General features: G+C 38.0%; 2 protein-coding genes across 3 annotated transcripts; both read right to left on the reverse strand.

Annotated features, from left to right (window-relative positions):
- Positions 1-654: 654 nt before the first annotated feature.
- On the reverse strand, positions 655-4,056 carry LOC311021563 (claudin-10-like). The gene is made up of 5 exons (XM_084022179.1): positions 3,663-4,056; positions 2,484-2,645; positions 2,243-2,330; positions 2,038-2,145; positions 655-1,948 (listed from the first exon to the last, which is right to left on the reverse strand). The coding sequence occupies exons 1-5, from the start codon at positions 3,892-3,894 to the stop codon at positions 1,753-1,755; spliced, it is 786 nt and encodes a 261-aa protein (XP_083878305.1). The 5' UTR covers positions 3,895-4,056; the 3' UTR covers positions 655-1,752.
- A 329-nt stretch (positions 4,057-4,385) lies between these two features.
- LOC311021565 (claudin-10-like) lies at positions 4,386-8,995 on the reverse strand. 2 transcript variants are annotated; one of them, XM_084022181.1, is made up of 5 exons: positions 8,723-8,995; positions 5,655-5,816; positions 5,489-5,570; positions 5,302-5,406; positions 4,386-5,199 (listed from the first exon to the last, which is right to left on the reverse strand). In XM_084022181.1, the coding sequence occupies exons 1-5, from the start codon at positions 8,934-8,936 to the stop codon at positions 5,043-5,045; spliced, it is 720 nt and encodes a 239-aa protein (XP_083878307.1). In that variant the 5' UTR covers positions 8,937-8,995; the 3' UTR covers positions 4,386-5,042. The 2 variants fall into 2 exon arrangements, with proteins under 2 accessions (XP_083878307.1, XP_083878308.1); XM_084022182.1 differs by lacking the exon at positions 8,723-8,995 and adding an exon at positions 6,410-6,903 and having other exon boundaries at positions 4,389-5,199.
- Between the last annotated feature and the right edge of the window lie 1,245 nt (positions 8,996-10,240).

The following is a 10,240-nucleotide window of genomic DNA, read 5'->3' on the forward strand; positions in this document are numbered from 1 at the left end:
GACAAGACACAAGTCATTGACTACTATAACACTCTCCTCATTGGCAGCACAAACAAACTCACCCCTCCTCACTCAGCTCCACTGGCCTGCTGTGCACTCATGGGATCAACTACAAAATTCTTCTGCTAACCTTCAAAGACCTCCATGACCTTATGAGTATGGGACAAACTCCTGGACATCCCTCTCTCTAAGAACAGCTCCCATTAAGTGACTCTTTGACATGAAGTCTTTCTGCAGCTTGGACAAATTATTCTCTCTAATGTCACATGGTAGCAGGCATGGAAACGTTATGATTTCTTGTAAAAGTAAGCATGAGTCATCTTTCAGCTTCTTGAGCTTTCATCCATGATACAGTGATAAAACAGATTCTCTCACCCCAACTCCCTCTTTCACCCGCTTCGGTGTCAGTAATACTAAAATTCAGCCACGGAAGAAAAATCTTTACCACTCATTTTATTTATTTAACATCTATTTATCCAGCATAGTCCCATTGACATTTTAAAACTCCTTTTTAAAGGGATACACCACATATTTGCACGAAGCTTTGTATCGTTAGAAACATGGTAGTATTTTTCAATAGTCGTGCATCATTTCCTCATTTTCACCATCTCCGTCTATTCTGAAAAGGAGCCTCCGATGATGCAAATATCGTCATTTTGGATCATTGGAGGCTGCTTTGGTAAGAGGGGATAAGACTACAACACTACTTCCTCATGTTTTCAACCCCCCTAAGGGGGGCGGGACCCACTTCAGACTTGGGGTGTGAGCGGAACTGCACCGGTCATTGTGCATTGTGGGAGTTGTTGTCTTTCATCCACATACGCCAAAAAGTCAGTCTGCCTTTTCTCAGTCAAGAATGCACCAAATTATACATTTATTTTACATTTCGACTACATATATGACCCACTTTCAATACAGATTCATGTTTCCACCGGTGAAGTATTCCTTTAAGGAAGTCCTGGCCAAAATGGCAGCATAAAGGTTTCATAACATAATAGCACAAATAACAGAACAAACAGCAAAAGCTTAAAAACGGCATACAAAAAATCCACATGAAACATACATAATTGACTTCAAACAAACTATTAGCAGAGTTGTTCCTTAACGGGACATGTATAGTCAGTGTTCAGATAGTCATTTATCCTGTTTTTAAAAATCATGCATGCTTATAAAATAATCTTGTTTAAAATGGGTTGCAGCTAGGTAGTTCTAGGCATCAGTAGAAAAGATGGAGGCAGTTCATGTGATGTAGCCTTAAACTGGAAAAATGTACCAATGTTCCTACTATTGTATAAGACTAAAATGTACACAGGGCAAGTGCAGAGGTTAACATCCAGTACATATCACTTAAAGGATAATTTCATTTTAATACAACTTATTTTTGAAGTCACCAAGTAATTACTCATACAAACTAAAAAAAAACCAATGCAAATTCCCATTGCCACCCATATTAGCAATTTTAGCACATATCAATTAATAGATATTTCATTGACATGGTTGATTGTTTTACCTGCTTTGGATAACAACTTTAACAAATGATGAGTAAACACAACACAGCATATTCAGAGTACGACCTGTTTTACCAAAACAAAACATGACATCAAAATAAAATTGTACGATGCACTGAAAAGCTGATTCCTTTCATCTTGTCTAGAGCAGGCAACATGCTGATTGTTAATCAGATTTGTACTATATATATATATTGTGTTTGACAGTCTGTTTCAATAAAACTATTCTGAAAAAGGAGAAGTTTTACACAAATGCATCCCTTTCTGAGTTTTTGGTGGGTGTTGTCTGTGAAAGCTTTGAGATCTTGGAGCTGCTGGATGGATCTGAGCCCATATATGATCCATACTGCCTGGAGGGTCTGTAGTATCCGGTGTACAGGGCTCTCCCTCTGGAACGAGGGGTCATGTATGTGCCTCCTCCATTGGCATATACCACATTACTGTAAGACCAAAACATTGCCACAGTTAATAATCTTGTATGAACGCCGCAGTCAAAAGAATAAGGGTGAAGACGGATGAATTTGAATACCTTTCAGGGCAAATTACTCGGCAGACTGTCACAGCGTAGAACAAAGACCCTAAAACGATGAAAAAACATCCCACCAATCCTAGAAATATGGGCGGTCCGAGGTCATACCTGGAATTAGATCAATTTAAGAAAATATGATATTGTACATACTGTAAATGCATCAGATATTACACTGTGGAAATAAGGTAGACTTTTCAGTTTTTACCTTAAGACTCCTGGATCTACGCTTTGAGCAAACGTTGTTCTGGCGATCCTGTTGATGTACAAGCAGTAGCCAGAAACATCTGACACACCTGCACGCAGAGGTTTCGGTGATATTAAGAATGAGGGCAAAACATCCCTGGCATTTACAGAGACAAACCGGTGTGTGTGTGTGTGTGTGTGTGTGTGTGTGTGTGTGTGTGTGTGTGTGTGTGTGTGTGTGTGTGTGTGTGTTTTGTACTCACTGCCAGCAATATGAAACACTGCTCCTGCGAGAAGCAGTTGGTCCTTGGTTTTATTAGCTCCGCCAATATAAGTGCACTCCATCCCGAGAAAGCAAAGGACCACACCAAAAAACCCAAGCGTTAACCCGCACATTAGCAATCCTCGTACTCCCTGGATAAAAGCTGTCAGAATAAGAAAAAAAGTAGTTTTAAAATTAGAGTTCAACTTCTCGGGCCCCTGCTTAATTTCTCTCAGACAGACAAAAATAAGCTGATAAATGAAATGGAGGACATCTAACGCTCCTTATATTCACCAGACTTCCCAATAATGTTTTTTATTTTTCAATATTTTGCTGAGACTTTTGGCTAAGCTGAATGATAACTTTTAAAGCAGGGATGACAATATATGTGTTGCACTTTTCAAATCTAAAAACATAAAGAACACCTTAGAATGAACATAATTAACCAAATTTCCTGTCAAAATTGTAACTCAATTTCAACTTTTAACTTTTCCTCTTTACAACTTTTCATTGACATTCATAAACTCCATTGCTTTGTTCTACCTTTTGAAACATGGGTTTTTTCTCAAAATGTTCTTTTGATTTAAATTGTAAAACCTTGATTTCATTATAATTCTACCTTAAGCCATAACATTGAGTTGATGGGGTATAAAGTATAACATTTCCTCCTGAAATATGATTTCAAGTGACCAAAAAACTCTCACAAAACTGAGGATTGCCTTGATTTCTGTCATGAAATTTTCTGAAAGGTTTCACTGGTACAAATGAAGCTACTGTCCAATGTAAGTTTGTGACATGCATAACATTAATCAAACCACATATCAATGTAAACATGCAATAGGAATTCCATTAAAAATTGTTTTTTCTAAAATGCTATTGTATAGACACCTTTTTGACAAAACGTTAACAAAGATTTAACATTACGAGATGTTCATTTCATTGTATTGACCTCTATTCTTTAAAATCTATATGACCTTTTCCTCAACAGCGACCACTGTGGCCACAGGAAGTAACACAAATGAGATAATGTCACATGGTAGAGTTAAATAAATGACACATTTATGTTATTTATATACAGTTCAGTGCTAATATCTGCTTGTTGAATTACAAATCTGTCCATTAAAAGTGGAAGACTAACACAGAATGTAATAGAAGGATAAACAACGTGTGGAGCTCTTACGGGTGACAGTCCAGAGCACAGGAAAGTCTCTACAGTTGGTGACAGCTGTGGAATCGGTGAAACAATCCTTCCACAGGTTGGACCAGTACCACGCCACTCTGATGATAAAGGAGCCTCCTTGCCCTCCTAGTTGGGTGATCCTCCAGTAGTCCATGGCCATGGTGCACAGCACAAACGTCCATCCCAGTGATGAAATGACGAAGCCAAGCACTTGGACCAGACGTTTCCTCATATCTGAAATCTCTCAATAAAACCAGGTTGCGTCCACTTGGTCGGCTAGACCACTTGTCTCCTCAGTGGTAAACAGAATGATGGGTCGTTTCCTGTTTAGGGAAAGGATGACGTGTGTGTCTGTCTGTGTGTCGTGTGTCATGATTGTTGATGAGGGCATTGTACAATTGTGTGAGATGTTTACTGTAAACATTTGGGAGTGTGCCACCCACTGGAGATAATTCACATCAACTCTAGCTAACCCTTTTTTAAGACTTGCATTCATTTTTTGCATCCACTACTATGTACAAACAATATATTAAATATGTATTTACAGTAAGAAAGCCCATGCTTGGAACCACCTCAAAACAATTGAATATTTTATAAACAAACTGTGACTGTCAAGTACCTTAAGAGAACAAAATAGTGCAAAACTGCTGCCCTCTGCAGACATGATGGTATCACTGATGAGATGTGATATAATCTGTTGATAAAAAAGACCTTAATAATCTACTAAAATTTAAATGTTTCTGTTTTATTTATGTTCACATGCTCTTCTAAAAAAACATTCTTATAATTTGCCACACATTACAATCAGACAATGACAAGTTGCAGTCCTTTTCTGACCCTCTTCAATTTGCTTATTACAAAATCATAGTTATTTCATGGAAAACAAGAGAATCTGTGTTTGACACAGTTTTAAATATTGTCCAACACTTGCAGGTTACTTACAGTTATCGATACAAACCAACAAAGGGACATGTCTTGCACAAACATTAAACTTAATTGCTTCATACATTAAAAAAGAAAATTAAGTGAAAAATGGATTAGAAAAGCCCATTCTGGACCTTTTTTTCTGTTTAAACATAATACATACACAATCCTAACAGTCAATGCACAGTAATATGTACAACTACTTGTCTGTTGTATAAATAATATAATCCCCCAACATCAGAAAGTTGCATCACACAACTTTAAGTGAAGACCCCTGGAAGAAATATTTAAGTATTTGAAACTGAATTCCTGGTGAGCCACAGATTCATATCAACACGGTAACATGCTCTTGAATAGAAACCACCAAGTTGTGCTTTATCTTTTAGAGTTAGTATTCTGTAGCTTTTCTAAGACTCACCAGTGGCTTCAACCCAAAGTGTTTTATATTTACATCCGTCACACATATGCATTCTTATCAAAGTGCTGCATCCTGGAGGAGTTGCTGTAGTCTGGAGGTGGCCTTTGGATGACAGGCTTCGCCTGCCCTCTCGGGTAGGAGGAGATATGAGAATGTGAGGCGGTGCCGTTGTAGATATAGTTTGCGTGAGTGTGGCTGGAAACAGACACAGATTAGACACCTATATAATCCAACAGAATTGATTCACACGTATATCTTCTGTACAAGGTAAACATGACATGCATTACTTAAACAAACCTTTTGGTAGAAGAACCTACGATGGAGAAGCAGAGCATGCTGCCTCCGAGGATACAGAGGATAGAACCTGACCAGCCGATAAAGAGAGCAGCTCCTAGTTCGTACCTACAGACAAAGACCAATATTTAATACTTATTTCTTAATTGGGTGATTCGTAAAAACTTATGGCTAGACAGATGGTTCTTACTTCTGTGCCATAAACATTGGGTCAAAAAACTCTGTTGTTATCCGGTGTGCATAGAGGGAGCATGCTGAAAGTGAGGAGAGGCCTGGGAAGAACAAAAGAAGAGGGAATCTAATCATCCACACAGATAATTACACTGAATTTACACTGACAACTCCACTATACTTACCACTAAGAATGAAATTCACACCGGCAAAGCAGGCAATCCTGCTTTTGTTTTTGTCAGTTCCTCCTATTTTGGTGCATCTCATTCCAACGAGGGCAAATATCGAACCAAAGAACCCCAAACAGACGGCTGCAATCATCAGTCCCCTGCATGCTTGGATGTAGCCTGCAAGCGTAAAACAGAAGTCACCTTTCCGTGGCTCCATTCCCTGTACTATCTGCACACTACAAGGTCAATGGGTTATTGACCTTGTGGCAAATTTACACATAAAGCAAGGAAAGCAATTTGTCAGGGGTAACCCTAATTGTTTTCAGGCACTTCGCAGTCAGGTGTGATTTTGAGGCAAATATTACCTGGGCAGTTAACCCCACTAAGTAGTCAGCCATGGCAGAAACCGCCTGAGGTCCTCAGTAAATCGCCTTTACGGTTTTCAAGCTCGGAGAACACAGGCTAAACATTGACATATTTGGAGGTAAATGAGTTGTTCCACAAAGACTCGTCTTAGACCTTCAGGTTTCTATTAGTCATGAGTAGCAATGAGCTTCAACTTGAATTTCGAGAAATATTTAGACAGAGAGGGAGTTTGAACACTTCAGAGGCACTTAGAAACTGAGCATGAATCACCACGATTCTGTACATACAAGCATTACAACAACTGGCATTTAACATCGGCTCTTTTACCGTAAAACATACAGAAAATTAATTCAACATGAATGGCCAAAAAAGGCAAAAACCAAGAATCCAATAAGCAAGCTGACCCTCCAGTGCCAGCATTGAGGCAAAGTCTTTGCAGTTGGAAACTCCGGTTGAGTCAGTGACGCAGGCCTTCCACAGATTGGACCAGTAGGTAGCCGTGGTGATGACAGTTCCATCCAGTGACGATACCTTCCAGTAGTCTGTCGGCAAGGTGGAGGAAACCAGAACCCAGCCCGAAGTGCTTAAAAGAAAGGCAGCGATCTCCTGAAACATGCTGCTGATTCTGCAGAGAGGACTCCTCCACACTAACTGTGTGACACGGTTAATTAAGTTGGTGAGACCTGGAATTGATGAATGGTTCCCTAAGTAGTTAGGCCTGTTGAAAATTTAGCTATGCTCCACACTAGCGGGTTCAATGGATAGGCTGAGATTGATAGTTAATGTGTCGTGGTCAGTTATATTCTGCAGGGAGGAGTTTGGCTCTAAACATCAACAAGTGGCCAATGGTCAATGGTTTCACAGTGTTTTCCGTCCCCTCATCCACGTGACTCCCAGTCACAGATGATTGGAACTGAAAGGTGTAGATGTAGAAAGTGTCATGGTGACATCAGTAGAGACATTTAACGTTAAAGCGATTGCAAGCGTACACAATCAATCCTTTGCTCTGTTACTTATTATTTTTTAGTAGGTAATATTTACACTGGGAACACTCAAACTCAGCAATAACAATGGAATGAAAGAATACCTTGTTAAAAGCGGAATCTTTAAATTAAAATATTTAGTATATTTATAGTATTCATCCTGAGGTGTGTTACATTACTAATGTATTCATCTGTAAAATGGTGTCAAACCACTCCTACGACATGGTAGGTTAAACTACAGCATTGACGTATGAGCCAATGGTAAATTGCAATGGCTTCCTGTTATTTTGTCCTTCCACACCACAAACTATGTGAAAATTTTTAATTTTTGCTTAACATTTTATTTGTGAGTCAAATCTGTGTTGAGGAACCACAGCAGACATTCGAGATTGGATACGGTACAGTGAATGTATGTCCTTCTGCCTTTCACCTTGCACAGCCACCGTTCAAACACAGTGCTGTTACTTCCTTAAAGACCTAAAATAGCAGGATTTAGATAACTTATTAACAGCATGTCACTTACTCTCATATGGAAGCCCCGAGAAGCAAGTCAGAGAGAGAGAAAAAGAACAATTCTGCCCATCTAAATCTGTTTTCTACGACAGCGAAAGAAAGTTGAAATTTGCGAGTTTATGAAGTCAATAATTTGTGACTTTTTTTCTCAGACTATTGCCCCCATCTCAGCACTGTTTTTGTTTTTTTCCTATAGTGGCCCTAATATGCCGTTGTAGTTTTCTCTTCTGTGTTCGTGACTGAAGAACAGGTCGAAAAATATTTTTTTAGCAGTAAAGTATTTGTTGTTGTAATACATATATCAGCCACAAGAGTACAAGCACAGTCATAGTAAGAAGCAAACAAGAGGGTCATCACACCTAAATAAGGAATGTATTTATATTATTATTTTTTAATGTGACGTTAACATCTCTGTTAACACTCTACTAAAAATAAGAGCAAAATCCCTTCAATATCAAGTAAGTAATGCAACTGCACATAACATTTGGGTGAAAAGGGTTCACAAACAAAAATATTTCCGGTGCTAGTTTACTTCCACTTTAGAAACGGTGACTCCCACACTCTCAGTTTAACATTTCCAACAAATGATTACACATTTGCACTTGTTGACACATGAACCATAATCTTGAACATGAATGATTCATTACACATCTTTTTCAGCATTACTTTTTTTCTCGCTAAAAATCTGAAACAATAATTGTCAAGGTAACATCTCATTTGTGATTTTATAAGCAATTTTGTCCATAGTAAAAGAAAATATGTCACCATGGAAACTGACATAACAAAAAACATTGTGAAAATTGACAGAATATAAGATTCATTCATGAACATTGGGGTCATTTTTAAAAGATAAAAGATGATTATTTTACTGACAAATTGTATCTGAGAGACCTAATGCCAAACCTTAAGTAAAAATGTATTTCCAAAACAAGAAATCACCTCAAAATGCTGTCTTTCATAACAATTTACTCTCATTTAAACCCTTTGAAAAGTGAAAACTAGCAGGAAACAAGAAATAAAAAAATAAATATATGCACAAAATATGCACTGAATTTACTCTGCTAAATGTGAGTTTTAAAAGAATTCAATTTCATTGGTTCTTTACCTCACACATGCTTGTGAAACCAAGGTGATCCATTTGTTTTGGTGGTGAAGAGAATTCAGATTATTTAGGAACATTTCATAAAGCCTTTAGGCTATATTCACACACTAGACGCTTACCTTCCAGCTGAAGGATAGTGTGATGTGGTCTGCAGTGCAGAGCTCCGATGGCATTTCCAGCACAGTTGTTCCATAAACCCTGGAGCACCCAGGTAGCTGTGATGACCGAGGATGCCCGGCTGGTGGCCCTCCATTCATTGGACACCGTGGCACCAATAGTGGCCCCCAACCCGACCAGGCCGCTGACAAACGCCAGAATCTGCAAGCCTGACATTTGGAGTTTCAAGCTATGTATACAATCGTTTAACACATTCAAGAAAATGAGAAGAAAAGAGATGTCCCCGGGCGGGCAAATTACACTGTGGACATGTGTTTCATCGTGATGATTTACAGACCGGGACTTCTCCCGTGCATCACTAGTGACGAGGGATAGACACCGGTGTCTGTAAGTGAATTAGGAAGGAAGTGTGAACTGGCAGTTAGTTATTACATTTAGCCAAGCGGTGTTTAAAATGCACGTTTTGGTCTACAAATAAGGTCAAGTATCATATTAACATAAAAATAATAGAGGAGTAATCAGTAATCCCCAAAATCAGAAACCATGTGACAAAGTCCAGTTACTGGTTCATCTATTTCTGCACAAAATATTTAGCAACTGAATGACTAATGATTACCAGCTCATATGTGAACATGCATGCTGTTTTTTTTTCACATTCACTGTTCTGTTTGTGTCAGTTTGTGAAAAATAGAAAAGTTGCATAAGTGGCATCAGAACTTCATCAGCTGTAATGTGAACCTCAATGCAGTTATATGCAAAATCATTAGTGAAACTAAGACCTGGTAAGACTGCAAATCTGGACGTTTTTTGTAGTATTTTTTTATTTATTTATTTTTATAGGAAAAACAAAACCATAGAGGTAATAAAAAATGTGGAGTCAATGTTTTAAGAATAAATCAACATAAAGTTTGCAAATGCCTTATTTGAAAGTTGAAAGAGGGATTCAGTGCAAAAAAATGTTACATTTTTTTACCTTACCTTTTAGAAAAGGAGTTGTTTTCACGCTTCACAAATAAGAAAGTTTTAAGTGGAGTTCCATCATTTAATCTTTTGAAAGGCCACATGAAAAAGAACTTTCCTGAAGATGTCACTATATTCTTTCCTGGAAAAATAGAGAGAAATATGTATCACATTCGCCTCTCTGACTTGACTTCTGTTGAATATTAACCTTGTGCATATGAAGGGACCTTTAACTAACTGAGGACCTGAGGAATTTCAAACAGAATTAAATGGGACAAATTGTCCGTAGGAATAAATACCGTCTGAACTGTCTAAGAGATTAATAATTCAATGACATTATTTGGTCCATCAGTGAAAATATATTAAAGGTTAAAAGGGTCAAATATCACAGTAACACAAACATGTGTAGGAGGATAACATTTAGTACATTCACATAAGTACTGAGTACAATTCATTACAAAGTTCTGCTACTTTATACTTCTTCTCCACTACATATCAGAGGGAAATATGTTAATTGGGGTATAACACCACAACAGTAAACTGACTAGAATTAGTGGTGA

The sequence above is a fragment of the Eutrigla gurnardus genome, assembly GCF_963514095.1.
Source record: "Eutrigla gurnardus genome assembly, chromosome: 12".
Lineage (NCBI taxonomy): Eukaryota > Metazoa > Chordata > Actinopteri > Perciformes > Triglidae > Eutrigla > Eutrigla gurnardus.

Coding starts and splice junctions, on each gene's coding strand:
- LOC311021563 (XM_084022179.1), bottom strand. CDS start 3,894: ATGAGGAAACGTCTGGTCCAAGTGCTTGGCTTCGTCATTTCATCACTG. Junction 2,646..3,662: donor TGTGCTCTGGACTGTCACCC/GTAAGAGCTCCA, acceptor TTATTCTGACAG/CTTTTATCCAGGGAGTACGA. Junction 2,331..2,483: donor AGTGTTTCATATTGCTGGCA/GTGAGTACAAAA, acceptor CTCTGCGTGCAG/GTGTGTCAGATGTTTCTGGC.
- LOC311021565 (XM_084022181.1), bottom strand. CDS start 8,936: ATGTCAGGCTTGCAGATTCTGGCGTTTGTCAGCGGCCTGGTCGGGTTG. Junction 5,817..8,722: donor CACTATCCTTCAGCTGGAAG/GTAAGCGTCTAG, acceptor TTACGCTTGCAG/GCTACATCCAAGCATGCAGG. Junction 5,407..5,488: donor CCAATGTTTATGGCACAGAA/GTAAGAACCATC, acceptor CTTTGTCTGTAG/GTACGAACTAGGAGCTGCTC.